This window comes from Miniopterus schreibersii (genome assembly GCF_964146895.1).
Source record: "Miniopterus schreibersii genome assembly, chromosome: 9".
NCBI lineage: Eukaryota > Metazoa > Chordata > Mammalia > Chiroptera > Miniopteridae > Miniopterus > Miniopterus schreibersii.
In genome coordinates, this window is record NC_138118.1 from 16,669,029 (window position 1) to 16,692,032 (window position 23,004).

The 23,004-nt window shown below is 46.4% G+C and overlaps 2 protein-coding genes across 5 annotated transcripts in view; one reads left to right on the top strand and one right to left on the bottom strand.

The window, feature by feature from the left end:
• Positions 1-13,731: 13,731 nt before the first annotated feature.
• Positions 13,732-16,728, top strand: OPN1SW (opsin 1, short wave sensitive; the record flags this gene model as incomplete). The annotated part of the gene is made up of 5 exons (XM_081147325.1): positions 13,732-14,086; positions 14,364-14,532; positions 14,822-14,987; positions 15,388-15,627; positions 16,609-16,728. 5 exons carry the CDS (start codon positions 13,732-13,734, stop codon positions 16,726-16,728), a joined length of 1,050 nt encoding a protein of 349 aa, XP_081003451.1.
• A 1,653-nt stretch (positions 16,729-18,381) lies between these two features.
• CALU (calumenin) overlaps positions 18,382-23,004 on the bottom strand; it is a 28,581-nt gene continuing 23,958 nt past the window's right edge. For all 4 annotated transcript variants that reach the window (XM_081146774.1, XM_081146773.1, XM_081146776.1 and 1 more), the window contains 2 exons: positions 22,458-22,657; positions 18,382-20,766 (listed from right to left, as the gene is read on the bottom strand). In XM_081146774.1, coding sequence (XP_081002900.1) covers positions 20,662-20,766; positions 22,458-22,657 — 305 coding nt within the window. In that variant the 3' untranslated portion in view covers positions 18,382-20,661. The remainder of the gene's footprint in view (positions 20,767-22,457; positions 22,658-23,004) is intronic.

Here is a 23,004-nt window from a genome sequence, read left to right on the forward strand (position 1 = left end):
CTCCTTGCCTCCCCGCCAGGAACCCGGGGTCGGCGCGGGGCGCGGGGCGCGGGGCGCGGGGCGCGGGGCGCGGGGCGCGGGGCGCGGGGCGCGGGGCGCGGGGCGCGGGGCGCGGGGCGCGGGGCGCGGGGCGCGGGGCGCGGGGCGCGGGGCGCGGGGCGCGGGGCGCGGGGCGCGGGGCGCGGGGCGGGGCGGGTGCGCGTCCCTGAACGCACCCACTGCCGCGCGCGGGGAGAGGGGCGAGCGGGCCGAAGCGAATCGGGGCTTCAGGCCGCCCCAAGAGGGAGCGGCACGGGGCCCTGGTCTGGCGGTGGGAGCCCCCCGGAGCGGGCTGCGCGCGGGGACGCCTCTGCGCCCGGTGTCCAGGCCGCGTCCCTCTGCGCGCTCAGTGATGGGGGAGGAAAAGGACGGGGACGGGCAAATCCTCCCTCCTGCTCGCTCCAAACGCGCAGACACCCGGGCTGCCCCCCCACCCCACCCCAGCTGTCGGTGCGGAGCCCCGGCTGCGCGCCCGAGCCCCTTGCGGGGCTTCTCGCGCCTCAGAGTTGCGTGAGGGCTGGGGGAAAGGAGCCAAGGCCGGCTGCGCGGAATGCCGGGCCCGGCTCTCTGCTTCCCCGGAGCCCCCCCAAATCGAACCAGGGGCCCTCTCAGGAGGCCCGCTCCGCGGCCCCGCGCAGCCTTCGCTGCCCAAGACCTCTCTCCCCCTCCCGCCTTCCCAGCAGGCCCCGAACCCCGTGGGCTGCGGGCCACGATCCCCACGCACCCCGCCCGTGTAGCTGAGCCACGATCCCCACGCACCCGCCCGTGTAGCCGACTCAGAGTGGGAACTGCTGATTTTCACTCTTGTGGAAGCCCAGAGGGCTTATTTCACTTACTCAATTTTTCATTCAAGGGCTGTCTGTCTACCAGGTGCCCAAGGCAGTTGTTCTCACCGCGTCTCTGTAGGTCTCAGCAGGGAAAGACTGGTACACATTTGGGAACCGGGCGACCCAGCACACCCAGAAAGTATTAGGAGGTTCCTAAGTCAGGGATGCACATCAGCCCCTTCTCTCGCTCACCCTCTCACAGGTCAAGCGCACATATTGTCCATCTTCACTCCCACCGGCTCCCAAGTTCACAAGCCCGCCATCATCCTCGGGAAGGAAGTCCTTTGCCTGGACACCCCCTGCTTATCCTTCAACCCTAAGTGGGGAGTCACCGCTGGGCAGACTTCCCTGAGGCCTTCCCCGTGCCTATTAGAGGCCCCTGTTGTGCTCCACTCTGCCCCCCTTCATTTAGGGTAGCACCTGTCACTCTGGGTTGTCAAAGTCAGGTGTTTACTCTGGTTTTTTAAATCCTCACCCCAGGATATGTTTTTATTGATTTGAGACAGAGAGAGAGAGAGAGAAACATCGATGTGAGAGAGAAACATCCATCTGTTGCCCAGGGTTGAACCCCCAACCTTGGTGTATCTGGAGGGTGCTCTAACCAACTGAGCCACCCAGCCAGGGCCAGGTGGTTGCTCTTCTGTCTGTCCAATTTATGGAAGGTTGGGAAGTATCTTAGCCTTTTTTATTTTTATTTTATTTATTTATTTTTTAATCTCCAGCATCTGACAAAGTACCTGACACATAGAATAAAAGAGTAAAAGTGAATCTTCCAACAATGCTGTTAATGCTCTGTCTTATTGTTTAACATGATTTCACACTTAGAGAGTTAAATGTTGCCCACTAATGATAACGTCCTGTAAGAGTCTCTCTGTCTCTGTCTCTCTTCTTTCCTCTTTTTCTCCCTCTCATCCCTCTTGCTGGGCACTCTGGGGGATGATGGAGGTTTCATTTGCTCCCCAGAGGTCAGGATTCCACTCCAGACCCTGTGGTCAAAGTGATCCTGTTGTGGGGAAAGGCTGTTGAACAAGCCCATCCAGACCCCTTCCAGAGGGTCTGCTGCAGATACCAGGCCTGTCCAAACTTGGGGAGCAGGACAGTTGTCAGGGATGGTGGAAAGAGGCTGGCATTGGGAGGGTGGGGGCCATAGAGCTCTGGTGACCGGTAGAACCTAAAGCTGGAAGCCCAGTGGCTATTTGTTCTGCCACAGTGCAGCTCCTTCTGGTTCTGGCTCAGCCAGTAGGCTCAGTGAGCGCTTGATCTTCACTGCTGACCTTTTGGCTGATAGAGGGAAGGGCAAAGGAGGATGTTGTCAACTGTGACATCCAAGGGTCCAAGCTCTCCTCAGGGAGCTCTGATCCTGGGTATTAGGGCTAATTTCTCCCTGGCTCTTGGGCTGCAGGCCACCATTCACCCTTGATTGGGAGAGCATTCAGGGGAGATCTGAGCCAGTCTATTCTCAGGACCCAAATCTGGGCAAACCCTGTCCAGACCAGCACTGAGTTGAGGATGGGGTGGCATTAGGAGGCAGGAGGAAAGGGCTCAGCAGGTATGGGGGGAAGTGGACTGGGGCCCAGGGATGCAGCTCCAAAGTGCCAGCAGAGGTGGGGGGGGGGGTGCCAGTCAGGTGATCAGCTTAGGGGGATGATCTAAATTAATTCTTATAATCCCTGGACTCAGGACTCAGCCTCCCTCCTAATCCTATCCCTGCAGCTCATCCTCTCAGGATTGATGCAGCCATTTATCCCCCTTTACCTTATTTCTAATGCCTAGGTCCCTTTATTAAAAAGAAAAAAGAGAGAATCTTTTAAACACACAGGAACCTACAGAGAATAACAATAAATATCCATGTACACACCAATGAAATCTAACTACTGTTCATTTCTTGTTTGATTCAGAGATAGCCCTTCTTGTTATAGTTTTACAGTTTTACTCTCTATGCATATATTCACAAACACTACAGAATATTTATTTGTATGTTTAAAAAGCTATCTAAATGGTATTATGTTGCATACATTCTTCTGCAAACTTTTTTTTCTCTCAACTCTTTTTTTAACATTTATTCATGAATTTTAACTTCTGAATACTATTGTGTTGTTTGACTATACCACAACTTATTTATTCATTCTTCTACTAATGGGCATTTAGGATGTTTCCAGTTTTCCATATTATAAACAATGTTGCCACCAACAGTACTGTGCATGCCTCCTTGGCATATATGTAAGTGCTTCTCTAAGGTAGATATCTCAAAGTAGAATTTCTAGGTCACAGAATATGTGCTTAACTTCACTGGTTAAACTTTACTAGTTATTGCCAAATTGCTCTATAAAGCAGTTGGACCAGTTTACACTCTAACCAGTGGCTTTCAATGCTTGTTTAGATTCACTAACATACATTTCTCTACTCATCATTCCTTCTTGCATTTCACTCCTTTCTTCTTATGAAGTATACTCTTTGGTGGCATTTTAGTGAAAGTTTTTGAGTGGTAAACATTCTCAGTCATTGTCTTAAAATGTCCTTACTTCGCACCATTTAAATGCAAATTTAGTGGGCATAGAATTTTAGATTGATGATTTTCTCTTGATCTTTTGAAGATATTCTATTTTTTCTTATAATATTTTGTTGCTAATAAGAAATCAGCTGTTCATATAATTATTATCTTTCTTGGCAAACAGGCATTTTTTCTGGTTACTTTTAAGATTTTTCTTTCTCTTCAGTAGTCTGCAGTTTTTCCACAACGTGTTTATAAGCTCAGGCCTGCGTTTTTCTTCGATTTTGGAAAATTCTTAACTATTATCTATTAGAATATTACATTCCCCCTATCCTTTCTGTCCCTTTCAGGAGCCCCTATTTTATATATGGGTGTGATATGCCCTGTATATAAATATATATCTCATTCTTTTCTTCATGTCTTTTAACTATTTTCCACATTTCCTATCTCATCACCTTCCCCCCAAATTTTGAATGATTTCATCAGCTCTATCTTCCAATTCACTAATTCTCCTTCCAACTGGGTCAAGTCTACTTTTAATACATCACTGAGTTTTTAATTTCAGTGGTTTGTCCATCTCTTCATTTTTTTTGTTGTTGTTGTTGATCCTCACCTGAGGATAATTTTTCCAATGATTTTTAGGGAGAGTGGAAGGGAGAGAGGAAGGGGAGGAGAGAGAGAGAAACATCAATGTGAGAGAGACACATCAATTGGTTGCCTCCCACACACGACCGGACTGGGGTGGTTATTGAACCTGCAACCCAGGTATGTGCCCTTGACTGGGAATCAAACCCAAGATCCTTTGGTGCACCAGCTGGCACTCTAACCACTGAGCCATGCCAGCCAGGGCTCATTTCTTTCTTTCTTCTTTTTTAAAAAGTATGTTTTTATTGATTTCAGAGACAGGGAGAGAGAAAAACATCAATGTTGAGAGAGAGTCATCAATTGGCTGCTTCCTGCACGTCCCCAACTGGGGATCAAACCTGAAACCCAGGCATGTGACCTGACTGGGAATTGAACTGTGGTCTCCTGGTTCATGGGTTGATGCTCAACCACTGAGTCACACTGGCTGGGCCAGGGCTCATTTCTTACTGTTTTATCTTTCCCTCTCAATAAGCCGCTTTTTCATAGTACAATATTTTTATTATGGTTTATTTTCTTGTGTTTAATTCTTAATGCTTTTAAATATGCTTATTATATAGTGTTTTTCATGTTCTATTATGCACAGTTCTAGGAGTGTTAATTCTGTTTGTCATGTCTGCTGACTCTTTCTTATGTGGATTACTTCCTTGTCTAGTTTGTAATATTTTATTGTGAGCTCTTCTACAGCAGGTGTGTGCGTGAGTCCATATCTCCTGGGCCATGAAAACCTTCTTACAGAGCTATTTCTTGCTTCTGTGGGACTGCGTGGAATTCCTAGGGATTTCAAGGGTCCAAAACCAGATTTCTGTTTAACTTTTCTGCTTGAGGATCAGCATCATGCAGATAACGTAAATCCAGATTCAATACAAGCATTTGCTCAGACTTGGGACTTCAGTCTCTCAGGGTTGACTTGTATTTTTCTTTTCTCTGCTTCCTTGGACTGGTGTTTAGTTTTTAGTCTTCTTTCCATGGACAAGGTAGATCTTTGATGTTCTGAGCTTTATGCAGGGGGTCCAGCTCCAGCTCCTTGTCTCTGGTGGCCTGAAGCCACATATCTTATAACCAGAAGCATTAAAATGCAGCTCCAGGTCCCTGGGCATATATCTGTCTGAAACCCTCCATGGGCCACTGTGACAACCTCCACTTCTCTTTTATTTGGCTTTATATTCCTTCCTTAATTCTAATATCTGGGTTTCCTTTTTAAAAATAAATTTTGCAATTGTCCATATTTTAATTTTTAAATTCTATTTTATGCAGATTTCTGTGTGTGTTCAAGGGGATGCTGGGTGAGTAGAGAGCTGCATTAATTCAGCCTGCCCTGTTGCCAGAAGTTCCCCTCTAGATTCTCTTTGTCATTTTTGTTCCTAACCATCTCTATGTCTGTAAAGTGCATTATGGTTTGCAAAAGGATTTCACATGGTTTCTGACTTAATCCCTCAACAACTCTTAGAGATAAATATTACTGTTCCCATTTTACTGAGAGGAAAACCGAGACTCAGAACCATAACTTTAATTCTAGCTTTTGAACTTTGAATCCTATGCATTTCATAGTTTGCGTTTACACGGAGAGCGAGGCCATCTCTTTGCTTCTACTCTAGAAAAGGCAGGCAGTAGATATGTATGTGGTGCGGGCAGAAGGAAAAAAATCCAGGAAAAGCAGGGCTCGTCCGGGATTTGAACCCGGGACCTCTCGCACCCTAAGCGAGAATCATACCCCTAGACCAACGAGCCTGTTATAAATGCCCCTTGCTAGATGTGCCTTCCCTGCCACATCAGCTTCAGTCATAGTTTGTGGTTTCCAGAAGTGGCTTCTCCTCTTCCACACTGGCTCCCAGCCCAGGCCTCTGCACTCCCCGGGCCTCGCCCCTGCTCTCTCCTGCTCCTGCTCCTGCTCCTTCCCATCCCACCCAGAAACCCGGTCCTCCAGGGCACCCCCTGTCTTCCCTGTGATCAGCCAGTCTCCCCCTGGGCTGGCACATGAAGGTCCTGGGGGCGCTGCCGGGGAAGGGCAGAGAAGAAGCCAGGCTCCAGCAGCCTCCACTTTCCGGGAAACACAAGGCTGAGGGAGCCTGTCTGGCAACTCCTGCACCCAATGAAGAACCACGCTTCTTTCTTACCTCGTGATCAGGCCACCAAAAAAATCCTCCAAACCTAAGAGCCTCCTAGGTGTGGATGCGGAAGGCTGTCCCAGGTCACCTTCACTAGGTGGAATTTGCTAAGTTCTTCTATTTCTTTATCTGCCAGTTGGGAAAGTAACACCTGCCCTGTCTGCCTTACAGAGTAATTTGAGGATCCAGTGAGACGGTATCTGAGAAAATACTCTGCAAACTATAAAGTGCTGTCCAAAGGAGAGTAGTTATTATGATGGCATCATGAGGGCAAGGGGAAAAGACTCAATAGGAGAGCCGCCACTTACTGCTTACTCTGGGCTGGGCAGTGTGTTCCGTGCTTTACAGATCTTATTTCACCTTCTAACAGCCTCGTGAGATTGGTGTCATCCCCATTGTAAGAAAAAGAAACTTGCTTAAATTCAGCTTAGAAGAGGCACATTTATTTGAATCCGAAGCCTGTTTTAAATTCAGTTTACACTGCTACTCAGACATTTTAGAAAACCAAAGATGGGAATACGTCCAACCTGTAAATACACTCCCTCCCTCTGCTGCTGCTGCTCATGGAGGCTGCAGGGAAACCCTGCTAACAGGCCAAGGGTGGCCTGGACGGGGGTCCTCAGGGCCGAGGGTTTCCCAAAGGAGAGTGACTGGGAGGTCAGCCTCAGAAAGGGGGGCCTTGTAGGAGCCCCCGTGGGCTGGCCAGGCTCTCTCTTTTGTGTTTTCACTCTACCGCGTCCATCACACCCGGGGACCCTTGCTTACTTCCAGGGGGAAATGTCCTCTGAGAGGCTGGGAGCTGCAGGGGGCAGAGACCTGTCTTACTGGCCTTTGGCTTCTGCCCTGTGTTTAGCACTTGGCAATCCTGCTGAGAGTACAAACGATTTCCAAGGATTTCTGTGTGCTTGGCCTTGTGTAAGCACTTTACAGGTCAATCTCATTTAATCCTGCCACGCAACTGTTGTTGTAGACACCACTTAGCAAATGCCCGTGGAATGAATGAATGAATGAGTAAAAGTCAGGAGTTTGCACCAAAAATCACTAGTACAACAGATATTCAGGTGAATTCTCATCACTTGGCTTGAAGTAGAAACCATGAGCCTGAAGAAACCCTCCCACCGCCATCCGTTTAAGGTGGCTTCCTAATAAGCCAGTCCCTCTCTGGATACGCAGGAAGAAGGGATCCACTTTAGAGAATGGGTTTGCCAGCATTCCTTTGTATCCAGGGGATAAAATTTCATTATCTCCACCCAGGAGTATCTGGACCAGACAGTTTTCTCTGCTTACTAATCATGGCCAGAGAGAAAGGCAACAGCTCATCTAGTCTAAAGCCAAAGAGTCTTTGCTGGGTAGCTGTTCCCCAGCTTTAAAGTGCCTTATAAATGAAGGCACACTAAGGCATTGTTCCATTACCTCAGCAGACATTCCCTAAATTGTTCATCTTGGTGGGTGTGCCAGGGAGCGAGGTTGCTCCTAGCAAGGGCTCCTAGGGGGATTTTACTGAGAATGTTTCAGGGCTGAGGCCAGGGTTGGGCCCCAGCCAGTGCTTCACTCTGGGGGTGCTGTTGGAATCTGAGGCAGGATCATTCTTTGTGTGGCCTGTCTGGAGGAAGGTTCTGCCCACTAAATACCAGTAATCTCTCCTCTGCTATTGTGTCAGCCTTGACACCCCAACACACACACACACACACACACACACACACACACACACACACACACACACACTTCTAAATGGATGTGGGCTTCCGGGGAGAGGAGTACTGCCCTGGTGGAAATCCATTGGCACCTACCATGTGTTCCTTCCCCCCAGGTTAAAATTACTGTGGCCTTGCTCTATGCAGTGGAACTTCAGGCCTGAAATGACTTTTCTCTGCATTTAAAAAAGCCACAAATGGAATTCTCTGAGGGAGAATCTACATCTGAGACTTTGCTCCTGTTCCTCCCAGGCATGAGGGTGGCTCTTAGGCAACTCCTTGGATGATTCCTCATTCTCACAAGAGCACGTCAACCTCTTTTTTAATCTCATCACTTATATGGAGAGCCTTATGGGTCAGTAGTTAACAGATGACACTGTCACAACACATCATCTCAAGCTCACTGTGAGCACTTTATTTTTTTATTTTATTTTATTTTTTTTATATATCTTTATTGATTTCAGAGAGAGGAAAGGAGAGGGAGAGAGAGATAGAAACATCAATGATGAAAGAGTCATTGATCGACTGCCTCCTGCGCACCCCAGATCAGGCCCTCTACCCGGGCATGCGCCCTGACCAGGAATCAAACCCTGATCGCCTGGATCCTAGGTTCAAGCCCAGCCGGGCCACTGTGAGCACTTTAACATAGACAATAAAGAGACTGAAATTGTTAAAGATTTTGTTTACCTTCATTCAGTCATCAAGTCAAATGGAGATTGCAGCCAAGAAACCAAGAGAAGGCCAAGACTCCAAAGGGCAGCAGTGGACGCATAAGGAAAAATCAAGAGCAAAGATGTGTCATTAGAGACCAAGGCTAAGATCATCCACACCCTCATGCTCCTAATTACTATGTACAGATGCAAGAGTTGGACAGGGAAGAAGGCTAATAGGAAACAAAAATAGATTCATTTGAAATATGGGGTTGGAGGAGAGCTCTGTGGATGCCCTGGACCAACAGAAAGTGGTGTCCTAGAGCAAATTAAGCTTGAAGCGTTCCTGGAGGCATAAATGACAGAACTGAAGCTGTCCTACTTTGGGTACATCATGAGCAGGCAGCGGTCTTTGGAAAAGACAATAATGCTGGGGAAAAATAGGAAAAGAGGAAGACCAAGCACAAGATGGACTGACTCCATAAGAGAAGTTGTAGGCATGAGTCTGCAGGAGCTCAGCAGGGCTGTTGGGGACAGGACATTGTGGACATCACTCACTCATAGGGTCACCAGAAATGGGAGCCACTCAATGGCACATAACACACACACACACACATCAAAAACCACAGCAAAAGGTACCCTGGCCAGGTAGCTCAGTTGGTTAGATAGAGCATTGTCCCAATAAATCAAGGTTGTGGGTTTGATTCCCTGGTCAGGGAACACACAAGAAGCCACCAATGAATGCGTGAATAAGTGGAACAGCAAAGTGATGTTTCTCTCTCTCTCTCAATCTCTCCCTTCCTCTCTTTCTCTAAAATCAACTTTTTTAAAAAAACATAACAAAAAGTGAATGCTGATTGCCTCTGGAGAGGGGAGCTGGGTGGCTAGGAAAGAAACTTACTTTTCACTCTATGTATTGAATTTTGAGCTGTGGAGATATATATAAAATTCACTCAAAACAGAAATTAAATTATTAAAAAACTAAGCAGAGCTCAGCAGGGCGTGGCTCAGCGGTTGAGCCTCGACCTAGGATCCAGGAGATTGCGGTTCGATTCCGGGTCAGAGCACATGCCCGGGTTGCGGGCTGGATCCCTGGTGGGGGGCATGCAGGAGGCCGCTGATCAATGACTCTCTCATCATTGATGTTTCTATCACTCTCCTCCTCTCCCTTCCTCTATGAAATCAATAAAGATATATTAAAAACACACACACAAAACAACCAACTAAGCAGAGAGAAGCAATCATCAGAGAGAATAGGGAGAAATGCATTTCAACCCTCCAGAGAGCTGAAACGTCCCCTGGCTCAGAGCAGCCCAGCAGAGCTGACACTGGCCCCCATCCTGAGGGTTCTGGCTTATGCCCACTTCCAACTTTGTGTTGAGTCCATATTGAGGGGTAATAGTCAGCAGCTGACCCAATCCTGTGAAACTGGTGTCTACTCAAAAAAGTTGTTGAGGACATTGTTTATTATATCATGCCAGTGTCTCCTTTGTGAAGTCTACTCCCAAGAACAGTTGGCTTGCATTTACTTTTTGGACACTGCATTATATGAATGAGCAGCTGCTAGAAAGCACGAATGTGGTCCATCCATAGGGACCTCACAGGGTGGTCACTTTCAGTTTCATTCATGTCTCTTGGACTCTCCACTGTCGTTCCTCTTCTTCTGCTCCTGCATTTGATGCATGATTTCCTGTTGTGTTCCCCATATTCCTGCAAGCCTGCCTCCCTTATACTATTCATGGAAATAAACTGTTCCTGGAGTAAACTCCTGGAGAACAGTGGGGGAGAGGGGACCCTGAAACTCTTTAGAAAACAGGCTCTTTTGCTAGGACTTTCCTTTTTTCTGGACAGTTAGAATGACTGGAAAAACAACTTTTCTCTTGACTGTTTTCCATTCAGTTCTGGGCATTTATAAGTCTAAATCTAAACCACTGGTTCTCAACCAGAGGGGAGGGGAGCAGGGAGTGATTTTGACTCTCAGAGGACTTCTATGTCTGGAGACATTTTTGGTTATGACTGGGGTGGTGCTGCTGCTATTAGCATCTAGTGGGTAGAGGCCAGGGAGGCTGTGAAACATCTCGCAGTGCTCAAGACAGCCCCATGATGAAGAATTGTCTGACCCCATATGTCAGTAGTGCTGAGATTGGGAACCCTGGTCTAAATATACCCAACATGATCTCCTGTGAAGCCTTAGCGTATTATCATGTTCCTAAATTAACAAAGTGACTTTAAATCTGAAGAGGGCACTGTATATGTTAAATATACTTAAAATGTCTCCTGTTTTTATATCGTTACCTTGCTTCTTTACCCCATGCTCCCTGCCCCCCTTGCTCCATGGCTTCACTGACTCTGTAGTTTTTTTGTCCCTTACTTATGTGTCAGTGAGACTCTAGGCTTGGGTAAGGCTCTTTTTGGCCTAGCTTCTGCCCCCTCTTAACTGGGGCTAGGTTGCCCCTAACTTGGACCCATTACCTTTATTTATTTATTTATTTATTTATTTATTTATTTACTTATTTACTTATTAATGTATATATGTACTTATTTATATTGATGAGATAGAGAGAGAGAGAAACATTGATTTGTTGTTTCACTTATTTATGCATTCATTGGTTGCTTCTTGTATGTGCCCTGACCAAGGATCAAACCCACAACCTTGGTATCTTGGGATGACACTTTAACCATCTGAGCTCCCTGGCCAGGGCCTGCCCTTACTTCTGAAGTGGAGTGGAATAGGGTGAGAAGGGACTCTCTGGAAGGTGTCAGAACAGGGAGAGGTGAAAGGTGCAGCCACCTGTCCTGGACAGTAGAGTAAGAAGGCCTGGAGTGTCTTTCAACCACATCATTTTGGATGGGAGCCTAAGCCCAGGGGCTGCCCTTGCGGGCTCCTGTCAGAACTGTTTGCAGAGGTGGGCACCTCAGCAGAGCCCAGCAGACAGCTGAGGCTGACTCATTCCACTCAGTCCAGGGGCCATGTGCCCTGCTCAGGGATTGGCATTTCAAACACAGCCTTCAGGGGTGGCCTCTGGTCCTGGTCCTAAGGGTGTGCCCAGGGCAAGGGTTGTGCTGACTCAGGCAATCTAGTGGAGGCCAAGTGGTCTTGCAATTCCTGGATCTTTAGCTGGATCTCTGCCAAGAATGTTACCTGTAGGTGAGTGTCTGTGTGGAGTGCGTGTGTTAAAATGTCAGTCTTTCAGCTTGGCCAGTGTTGCTCAGCAGTTGAGCATCAACCTATGATCCAGGAGATAGTGGTTTGATTCCCTATCAGGGCACAAGCCCAGGTTTCGGGCTTGATCCCCAGTGGGGGGCATGCAGGAGGCAGCCAGTCAATGACTCTCTCATCATTGATGTTTCTCTCTCTCTCTCTCTCTCTCTCTCTCTCTCCCCCTCTCCCTTCCTTTCTGTGAAATCAATAAAGACATATTTAAAAAAAGAAAAAAAAGAAATGTCAGTCTTTTAGAAGTGACTGACAAGTCTCCTTCTAGCCTTTTTAGCTCAGGATTCGAGGGCATAGATTTTAGTCGTAAGGTGTGGCCTGGTGGGAGTTTCAAATGGAGAGGCTGAAGTGTTTGTCCAGCTCCTTTAGCTTGTGGGAACTGAACTCAAACTCTTTCTCTGCTGCAGTGGGTCACAGCCCAAATCTCTGCTCAGTTTTCACACCAGCTCTCGCCTTTTGCTGGGGTCCTTGGAGATGCTCCATGAAGAACTCAGCAGTCAGCCTAGGATTTGAGGGGAGTTTATATTCAGATTTGAAGGCTTCCCTTTCTGTGGCCTCCGTCATTGCAGGAAGCTACCTTCTATTTTCAGCTGCTCTGGAGTCCCAGACTCTATCCTTTGACTCTTCAAGGCAGCAAAGGCTGAGGCTTTCTGCTTTCGTTCCAGCTGTTCCTTGTCATTTAGACTGAAGAGTGCCCTGGGGAAAAAAACCATTTAAATGTAGATAGTTCCTCTCATTCAAGTGTTGGGTCCTTTCAGTTTCTGCCTGTTTTGGGGTACTTTATAGTGCTTTCAAGTTATTGTTTTCCATATTTTATACAGAGTTTATAACTTTTGTCTGGGGGGATTCATCTAATACATACTACTCTGCCATTACTGGACCATTCTTTCACTTTTAATTTATCTATATGTAATGTGTGTCACTTTTAGCTATACATTAAAAAAAATTTTTTTTATAGCTTACGGAGGTGGGGAAGAGATAGTCACAAGGGCTGAAGTGTAGTGTTGAGTGTAAGTGTAGGGGAGCTTACAGCAGAGCTGGAGTCACTGGGGCGTGCTTCACAGAAGGGGTCTCAGCGAGTTAGGCTGGGAAGGACCTGGATGGGCAGACAGGAGAAAAGACTGTGACAGCTTGGGCACTGCTGAGCTAAGGGCAGAGTCAGGCATGAACATGGGACACTGAGCAAACCGACCTCAACTTGGCTGGGGTAGCCTGAGCAGGAAAGGTATACTCTTGGGGCAGACTCAACATGAAGAAACAGGCAGCCTGGGGCGCTTTTGACCTCTAGGCATTGTCAAGTGGCCTTGTACCTTCCCAGAAGCTGTTTACTAAGGCGCTCCCAGGACATCCCACATTCCCTGCCCCTTCCTGCAGCCGGAGGCTGGTTGAGAGCCAAGATCTCTGGAGAGGGAGACTTAGGGGCAACTTCCACACAGGGGCAGATGGGGTGCAGACACCTACAGGGATAGAGTGGTGCCAGAAGCTAAAGGAGACAGGTGCCCTCGAGAGCTCCATTCAAAGGGGAAATAAAAAAGTGGTAGAAGCCCTGGCTGGTGTGGCTCAGTTGGTTGGGCATTGTCCTGTGCACCGAAAGGTTGCCCGGGTTGTGGGTTTGATCTGTGGTAGGGGGTGTGTTGGAGGCAGCAGATGGATGTTTTGCTCTCATATAGATGATTCTCTCTCCCTTCTTCTCTCTCTCTCAAAATCAATAAAAAATCTTTAAAAAGTGGTGTAAGCATCTTTATTAAATATGGGGCAGCGTCTGCTAGGCCCCGGTGGGCTGATTCTTGTCTATTCCAGCCCCAGTACTGCACGCCCATGTCTTTGAACCCAATCTTTTATCCCCTGAAGAACATACAATCGGCTTTGGGGCTGCAAAAGGAGGTTTAAGTGGGGGCCTGGGGGGCGTCTCTAATCCCAAATGTTGTCCTTAGGAGGCTTAGGATCAGCACTGATTATTCAGGGAACCCAGAAGTGGCTTTGGAGGATGGGTTCTTTGGAGAGGTGGGGAGAAGTGGTGGGGGGAGGGTAACCTATAAGAGGAATCAGAGGGGGTGGGGACACCCATGAGCAAAATGTCAGGGGAGGAGGAGTTTTATCTGTTCAAGAACATCTCCCCAGTGGGACCGTGGGATGGGCCTCAATACCACATTGCCCCTGTCTGGGCCTTCCACCTCCAGGCAGCCTTCATGGGTTTTGTCTTTTTTGTAGGGACACCACTCAATGCCACGGTGCTGGTGGCCACGCTGCGCTACAAAAAGCTGAGACAGCCCCTCAACTATATTTTGGTTAATGTGTCCCTGGGGGGCTTCCTCTTCTGCATCTTCTCTGTCTTCACCGTCTTCGTTGCCAGCTGTCAGGGATACTTCATCTTTGGCCGCCGCGTTTGCGCGTTGGAGGCCTTCCTGGGCTCTACAGCAGGTACTGCAGGGGAAGCCGGCTGCGGGGAGGCAAAGGACACTCTGCCAGGATTGGAACCAGGGAGCAGGCTGTCGGCCTGCAGTGCATCCCGAAAGAGGAGCCTGGTGCTCTTTTGCATATTGGGGTACAAAGCCCAGACTAGAAATTTGACCCACTGTGCCCCAAACTCTAACCATCAGTCCAACCCTGTCTCCCCGTGCTTGCCCCACCCCGTAGTTCACTCCCCCTCCCAGGCTGGCTGGGCCGCCTGTCCCATTACCTTCATGTTTCACCACAGGTCTGGTGACAGGCTGGTCGCTGGCCTTCCTAGCCTTTGAGCGCTACATTGTCATCTGTAAGCCCTTCGGCAGCTTCCACTTCAGCTCCAAGCACGCGCTGCTGGTGGTCCTGGCCACCTGGGCCATTGGTATTGGGGTCTCCATCCCGCCCTTCTTTGGCTGGAGCCGGTGAGAGCGCAGGCCGGTGATGCTGGCTTAGCTGGGAGCTCAGGCTGGGGCTGGTGGGAAGAGTTGGGTGGAACGTTTTTGTCTTTGACCTCTGCTTTTTAAAGAACTGGTGGAGTGGGTGAGAGAAGGGGCTGGGGGAGACAAGTCCTAAAGTTACTCTGCAGTTCGAATTGCTTCACTGGTGAAGACAGAAAACCCTCCTCGCCCAGTCCCTGGGCATCCTCCACGGTCTTGTGGGGGGCCCCCCGCAGTGAGCAAGGGCGCCCAGAGGGTGTCTGGTCCCTTGCAGGTTCATCCCCGAGGGCCTGCAGTGTTCCTGCGGCCCCGACTGGTACACCGTGGGCACCAAGTATCGCAGCGAGTACTACACGTGGTTCCTCTTCATCTTCTGCTTCATCGTGCCTCTCTCGCTCGTCTGCTTCTCCTACTCGCAGCTGCTGGGGGCCCTCAGAGCCGTGAGTGGCTTTTGTGGGGGTCGGGGAGGGGGCGGGGGCTCCAGGTGAGAGGGAAGAGCTGGCGAGTGTTTAGAAGACATCTGGAAAGGCCACAGCCAGGTAGAGGGGATATCCAAAAGCAAGGAAGGGAGTGGGGATAGGCAGAATGATGAACGGGGGTGCAGAATGAAGTGGGGTCATCCCTGCTCAAATAGGGGCGTCAAGACACGCATGTGATCCCTTCCAGTGTCACAGACCAGAGAGCCGCAGGGACTAGGTCAGAAACTGGGGTAGAGCAGAGGCAACTGGAGCAGATGCGCCCCTGGTAAAAAAAAAACACACACACAAAAAAACGTCCAGAGATCTGGGAGTTGAGGGCCGGGGAGAAGAGGGTGCGATGTTTTCTCTGGGCTCTGCCCAGGTTGCAGCCCAGCAGCAGGAGTCAGCTTCCACCCAGAAGGCTGAGCGGGAGGTGAGCCGCATGGTGGTGGTGATGGTGGGATCCTTCTGTCTCTGTTACGTGCCCTACGCTGCCCTGGCCATGTACATGGTCAACAACCGTAACCACGGGCTAGACCTACGGCTGGTCACCATTCCCGCCTTCTTCTCCAAGAGCGCGTGCGTCTACAACCCCATCATCTACTGCTTCATGAATAAGCAGGTAAAGCTCCCCGTTCACACTCCTGTGGGACCCCACCCGTAGGCCTGGTTCTTCTCAGCAAGGACTTGTACCCCCAAGTACCTCAGATGGCACTAAAGGGTTAGGCGTGAACAAGGGAAGCCGCAGGAACCCTTAGTAGCCTGGGGAGCCCTTAGTAGGCACAGAGGAAGGTGTGGCCATCAAGACAAGATCATAGCTCCCAGGGAAGACAGAACTTGAACCATAAAAACTGAGTTGCTCTAAAGGACAGGATAAGTGAAAAGGTTTCTGTTTTGTTGAAAAACGGACAGGTCAATAGTTCCCTTACATTCTAGTCCTCCCAGGCCATGAGTTTTTAATCCTTTCCTGTTCAACTTCTAGGCTGCGGGAGCATATGTGAAGCACAGAAATCACAGCACATGCATAAAAATCTAAAGCAGTTTATCATCTGGAGGTACCAGGTGGCCTATCCCTGAGTTAAATCCTAAATCTGAACGAAAAAAACAAACTCACATGAATCTAGGAGAGTTCCTGTCTTGCAGGGCACTCAGCTTTGAGAATTATTAAGTTATTTTGTTTCTTCAGTCCCAGAGATGGATTAAAAATGAACTGAAATCTGGATGGAAACAGAATTGGCAGTCCTTTCCCCATTGGAAGGACCTTTTAGGAATGAGGGAGGGTGGGTGGGTGGGGGGACCTACTCTAGGGCTGCTTCTCACAATGCTCCTAGGAAGCAAGCTAGTTAATGAGGTTTCCCAATAACGAGCCAGAATGTGTAGGATTATTGTAGACAAGGAGCGGGAAGTCCTGGGCCGGAATCTAACTAGTCTTGGGGTTGGGAAGATATACTTAAAACCACCCTAGGAGATCCTGGGTATAAGGCATTGCTCGAGGCTTTGGGGAGGCAAAGAATGAGCTCTTTCCCCCCATACTTCCTGATGTCATCTCCTTTGCACTGGGTCTGCCAAGGGGGCCATCTCCAATCCTGCTCTTTCCCTCCAGTTCCGGGCTTGCATGACGGAGATGGTGTGTGGGAAATCCGTGACAGATGAGTCTGACATGTCCAGCTCCCAGAAAACAGAAGTTTCTGCTGTCTCTTCTAGCCAAGTTGGCCCCAACTAAGGTGCCATTTGCAGCAACTAGGATTTTACATTTAAGGAAATTTCTACTTTCTCTGCTAAGAACCAAACTGCTAACAACACAAAAAACAGATGGGAGTGATGACAATTTGGGGAATCAATTTCCCATTTTCCTATTATTCCCTTCCTGCCTCCAAAGCTACTGTGCCAGCTGGGTCCATCTCAGAACACATCAAAGGCCACTTCAGCAATCATCAGTTTCTGCTCCTAAGGCAAGAGTGGCAAGATTCGTAGCCCTTGCAGAATCCATCTCCACATACAAGGCAACTATAAAGGAGTATGGCTGAGTCTTCAGTGTATGGATAACAATTATCTTCCTTTTTTTTAAATCCTCACCCAAGGATATTTTTTCCATTTATTTTCTTTTTCTAGAGAGTGGAAGGGAAGGAGGGAGGGGGAGAGAGAGAGAAACATCGATGTGAGAGAGAGACACATCGACAGGGGCCAAGGATCGAACCTGCAAACCAAGGTATGTGCCCTTGATTGGGGATTGAACCTGTGACCCTTTGGTCCCCCAGCCAACACTCCAACCAATGAGCAAAACTAGCCAGGGCCAATTATCTTCCTTTTTAGTAACTTTTTTTTCCTACTGGGGATCTGTTCTGAGATGATACATTCTGAGGAAACAACTTAGAAATTGGAGAGACATAAAGAAAAAACAAATAAAACCTTTAGTAGCCCCAAATATGAGTTTGAAATAATTTCTTTATGCTATAGAGTATATGCCAATCATCACTATAGCTCTGGCAGGAACAGCCATGTTTATAAGCCCGAGCCAGTATGAATTATTCCAGGTGTTTCCTTTCCCTCTCCCCTCCCATTTGGCTGAACCTATATATTTGTCTTAAGAGGTATATTTACTAAAGTCAAGTTTAATTCAGTTTATGTTCTAAAAATACAATTGCACATTTTTAAAAAACGTTTTTACTGATTTCAGAAAGGGAGAAACATCAATGATGAGAGTCACTGATCGGCTGCCTCCTGCCCGCCCCCTACTGGGGATCAAGCCTGTAACATGGGCATGTGCCCTGATCAGAATTGAACCATGATCTCCTGGTTACTGGGCTGACACTCAACCACTGAACCACACCAACCAGGCTAAAATTGCACCAAAATGTTCAAAAACCTTTTATATTTTATACTACTCTTCACATGAAAAAGAGCCTTTTTGAAATAAAAATCAAGATAAATGTGTGTAGATTCAGGAATGGCTTGAGTTTGATCAGATAACTATGTAATGGGAAGAGAGCAGGATTACAGCTATAGTGAGGATGCTAGATTTTAGGAAGAAGAGTAACCAATTTGGAAGAAGGCAGTAACTTCTTTAGTTGAGGGGTACGTCAACTTCCCAGGAGAGCTTTTTTCTGTGACATTTTATAGCACTCATAATTCTGTGCAAAGCATTCTATTTCTTAAGAGAATAAGGGCGGGTGGGTGGAGGGGGAGAGTAACCAAAGAATTATATACATATACGCACAACCCAAGGACAGAGACAATGGTAGGGAGAGGGACTGGGGAGGGGGATGGGACGGGGTGGAACGGGTCATTGGGGAGAAAAAGGGACATCTGTAATATTTTAAACAAAAATAAAATTAAAAAAAAAAAAAAGAGAATAAAGGCCACACATACCCCACAATGAATGTAAACAGTTTTATTTAGAAACAGATAGGTACCTGTTTGCATTATAGAATATAAAACTTGGTTTACACTCTATAAAAAATAATCAATATCCAAATTCAAGAGAGCTAGCATTCACAGGACACACAATATGGGTGTGCAGCTACTGTCCATCAGTGCCAGGCTTTAAACCAAAAAAATAATCCAGGGGGATTAGAGATTAGAGTACAATGTTTGCTGCTTAGCACCCAGCATCCAGGTGCTGTCTCGGCAGATGAAGGTTTGCTTTCTAAGTGTGACTTTAACGTAAGGCCTGGGTTCTCTTCCCTTAGAGAGCTATGAGGCTCTCCTGCCAGTCATGATGTGCTCTAACTAAGCCAGGGTTGGTGGCATTGATTAGTTATCTCTGGTCTTCTTAACAATAAAAAGTGGGGAATCTGGAGGGCAGAGAATTTCCATGCCCCCTATGCTGGGATTAAACTTAAAAGAGTGTACCCACTCTCAAGAGCTCAATAAAAGGCTGGGGTGAAGTTACATGATATCTGGCTTTTCACCAGCCCAAGTAGCCCACCTCAACATGATCGTGGAAGACCAAAGAACACACCTAAGTTCAGGTTATAATAATCACCCAGCACCACCCGAATATTATCCAGAAAGATATATGAAATAATAAAGGTTAGATATATATATATATTTATCTTAGTAACCTGAGGGCTAAAAACTTGGAATATAATAAACTCTCTCAAAAGAGGTCCATCTGTAAGAAAGGGACCAAAAAGACAGTTTGTGTTATGTAAAATAGGAGTAAAGTGAGTTGGGAACAGAGGACAGTTTCTTCAGCTCTTTCTACAATGTCCCTCTCTTTGATAAGGATTGGCAATCTGTTGATCCAAGATAAACTTTTAGTTTGGCAGTGGGAAAAGGGGCCTGTGGGTGGGGTACTAGTGAGTGACAGGTCAAAGGCAGGAAGGGTAAGCAATGGTCCTCAAACCAAAGAGCCCTCTCTGTAGGCCCTCTCATCTTTGAGTCTGAGCTCAAGCTCTCCAGCTGACACAGAAACAGGCCTGGTAGTAAGTGGTTAGCATTCTGAGGTATGAGGATCCCTGGTAAATTCAGCAGCATGTGGTTTTTGGAAACCAGCCCACAAAATAAAAACACTGCAACTGAGCTCCTAACTAATACTGCTATTTAACCACTGTCTAAAAGAGAAGAAAAAAAAGTTCCCCACTACATTGGGAGGTCCTAAGCTTTCATATAAGGTGGTCCAAATAATCTCTTTATCTTAGTGTTTCTTAAGAGAATCCTTATTCAGTGATCATTTCTCTTGTTAAAAGGCACTTTCAGTGACATGATTGGAAAGCACCACATTTTAACCGCAGTGAAAGCAAAATTAATTCCTGGGAACATCTGGGAAAACAGGAGCCAAATGGGGCACTTACATTGATTCAATAGGCAAGACAGTCTAGAGAACTTCAACAGATGCACACCCAGAAAAAAGTGTGTGCCCTGAAAACACTTGTAGTTTTCCAGCTGTTTCTATGTATAGCTCTGTAAAAAGATCACACTCACTACTTGATTTTCAGGGCACTGGCCCTAACTCTTCCTACCACAGCTGTGCTTGACAAAATTAGCAAACAGCTAGTCCTACAGGGGGAAGGAAAAAAAAAAAAAAAGGATGAATGAAATCAAGTTGAGCCAAGCTTTCTTACAGCACAGGAATCTGTCCTTGCCCCAATAATGCCAGGATCAGTTGCTGGAACTGTAGCAACTGAATAAAATATATGGCCCCTACTACTGATGAAATAACCTTTTCAATAGGCAAGATAATTATTTTTCTAAATATAAACTGTGGGGTATATTTTTTCTTTTTTCTCTCTTCCAAACATTTCTTATTGATCTCAGGCTTAAAAAATTAGGTAAGTCAGAATTATAAAAATTACATGGTAAGGGTTGAGAAAGAGTGAAGGGCTAATTTTTGCCTATAAGTATGAGTTGAGGATCTTGATCCTTCATATCATACTCCCAACCAAAGAACAAATACAAAAATAAACACGTTATACATAATACAAAGTGTAAATCTACAAACACAAGTGTACTAATTAGTTGTTCCTCAGAAGCATGGTTTTCCTCCAGTCCCTCAGAGAGGAGAAGGAATGGGGATGGGATGGTTTTCGTTATGTTTTTTCACGTCTTAAAAAGTTTGTAATAACAGTCTCAGTAGCGCAAACAATTTCATGTGAATCCAGAAGCTGTAAAAATAAATTATTTTTGAAGAAACGTGGGTTCCTCTGTCTGCAGCTCAGAACTCATCATGTCGTACTAAGGCCTCACCAAAATCTGTGGCCTGGCTGCCCACAAATAAATCATACTTGTCAACAATCTCCTCCTTTGTAAGCTTGCCATCCTGAAATTAGAGAATAGTGAATTGAGGTAAATATATTTCCCATTCCAAATTTAGAAACACTGCTATAGAACAATCAATAGTGGTTTGGCAAGATTTAAAACTCTAGCTGCCAATAAATGAAATGTGAACTCTACTCCCCCACCCCTGGCCTGTACACACACACACACACACACACACACACACACAAATAATAGCAATTGATACCTTTTTCTTATCAAGAAAGTTAAAAGTGGAAGGCTAGTAATAATATAGCTCAATAACTAAATGCTAGAGATAGAGGTTTTTAAAAAATATATATATCTTTATTGATTTCAGAGAGAGGAAAGGAGAGGGGGAGAGAGAGATAGAAACATCAATGATGAGAGAGTCATTGATCGGCTGCCTCCTGCAGGCCCCCGACTGGGGATCAAGCCTGCAACCTGGGCATGTGCCCTGACCAGGAATCGAACCCCAATCGCTTGGATCCTAGGTTGATGCTCAACTGCTGAGCCACACCCGGCTGGGCAAGAGATAGGTTTTTTAAGGAGAGCCCCCCCCCCCTTAAGCAAAATGATGACATCTCCTAGATAAGAGTAGACAGTCAAGAAGAACTGGGTAAAATACTTCAGAGTGAATCAAGTCATTACCTAACAGGAACAAAATCTGTTAATATCAAGTGGAGTCCTGACCTCCATTATGCCCTAGCTTCAGATTCCAGACACAACCCCAAATGGAAGCTCAGATATTCATCTCAAAAATCATCTAGGCCAGATTCCTAAGTGATGATTGCATGAGTTTCTTTTCCATACAAATCTCAGGACGAAGCACCTGGCTACTGAAGTGACTAAGACCTCAAAACAGACCCTTAAAAAGGCTTGATGATAAGAAACTGCTTTTGAAACTGAAGATTAGCCTAGATAAAAGAATGTTTCAGAATACTAAAAATCTCCAAATTTAGATGGGTTAACACCACTCTTTTAATGAACCAAATGCCTCAGATAATTGATCAAGGATAATTTTTTTTAAACTTTTATTTTTTTTAAAAACATTTTTATTGATTTTAGAGAGTAAGGGAGAGGGATAGAGAGAAACATCGTTGAGAAAGAAAACATTGATTGGCTGTCTCCTGCACACCCCCTACTGGGGATCAAGCCCAAAACCTGGGCATGTGGCCTGACTGGGAATCTAACTGGTGACCTCTTGGTTCATGGGTTGACAACCACTGAGCCACACAGGCTGGGCTGGATCAAGGACAATTTTAACAGGCTCTAGAAAAAGCTTATTTATAATCTACTATAAAGGACTTAGTTTTAAAAAGCATATTTGATTTAAGGAAATAACCATCTTTGAGTAGGCAAAATGAGCCTATAATTGGTAAAAGAACAAAGAAAATAACAAAGGGAAAAAAGCAAAGAAAATTTCCTGGGGATCCAGAGAACAGATGAGGAACACTGGGCACAAGTTACATATAGAGGTTCTTTCCTGAAGCCTAGGTTCCTCCAATGCTATGTACACTGGGCAAAGGGATTTCTAAAATGACATCAGATAGCTAGTGCTGCCCTGTAAGTTTTCAATTGCCAACTTTAGACTGGTAGCAGACTTAGATTAATTAAGACCGTAAATGCTTTATGTACCTTAATAGGAATTTTTTAGGCAATCCCTAGAAATAGACTTCCATCACTGCTTGATTGTTTGGGCCTGGCCAGACTTACCTTGTTCTGGTCTGACTCATAGACTAGGTGCCTGGCTTCTGCTTCGGCATGATCATAGTCTGAGGGAAGAATCCAGTCCTTGGTCTCTTCCTTGTCCATCTTCCCATCACGGTTCTTATCTCGAAACTCAACAAATTGTTCTCTTTCTGTCTTTACCCATTCTGGTTCATCAGCATTTCCATCATGGCTGTACATGTCACCTGTATGCACAGACATACATAGAAAAGATGGGTTTTACTTTTACCAAAGACTGCTCCACACTAATCTGGTCTAACCCTCCTTACTCATCTAACTGTTTGGAATCTAATAGCAGTTACGAGGGTATTTTAGGTCAGAGAGAACTTGAAAACAAGGTATTTTCCTAAAACTTAATTGATCTTGCAACAAGAATATTTCCAACTATTGGTTTTTTGTGATATGAGAGCCAACAGGGTTCCTATATCTTAAAAAAGCCTTTAAAGGGAGATGATTAGCATCGAGAGAGATAAAAACTAATTTTTACAAGACAGTTATTTCCGACATTCCATTTTACTCCAAGGTAACTAAT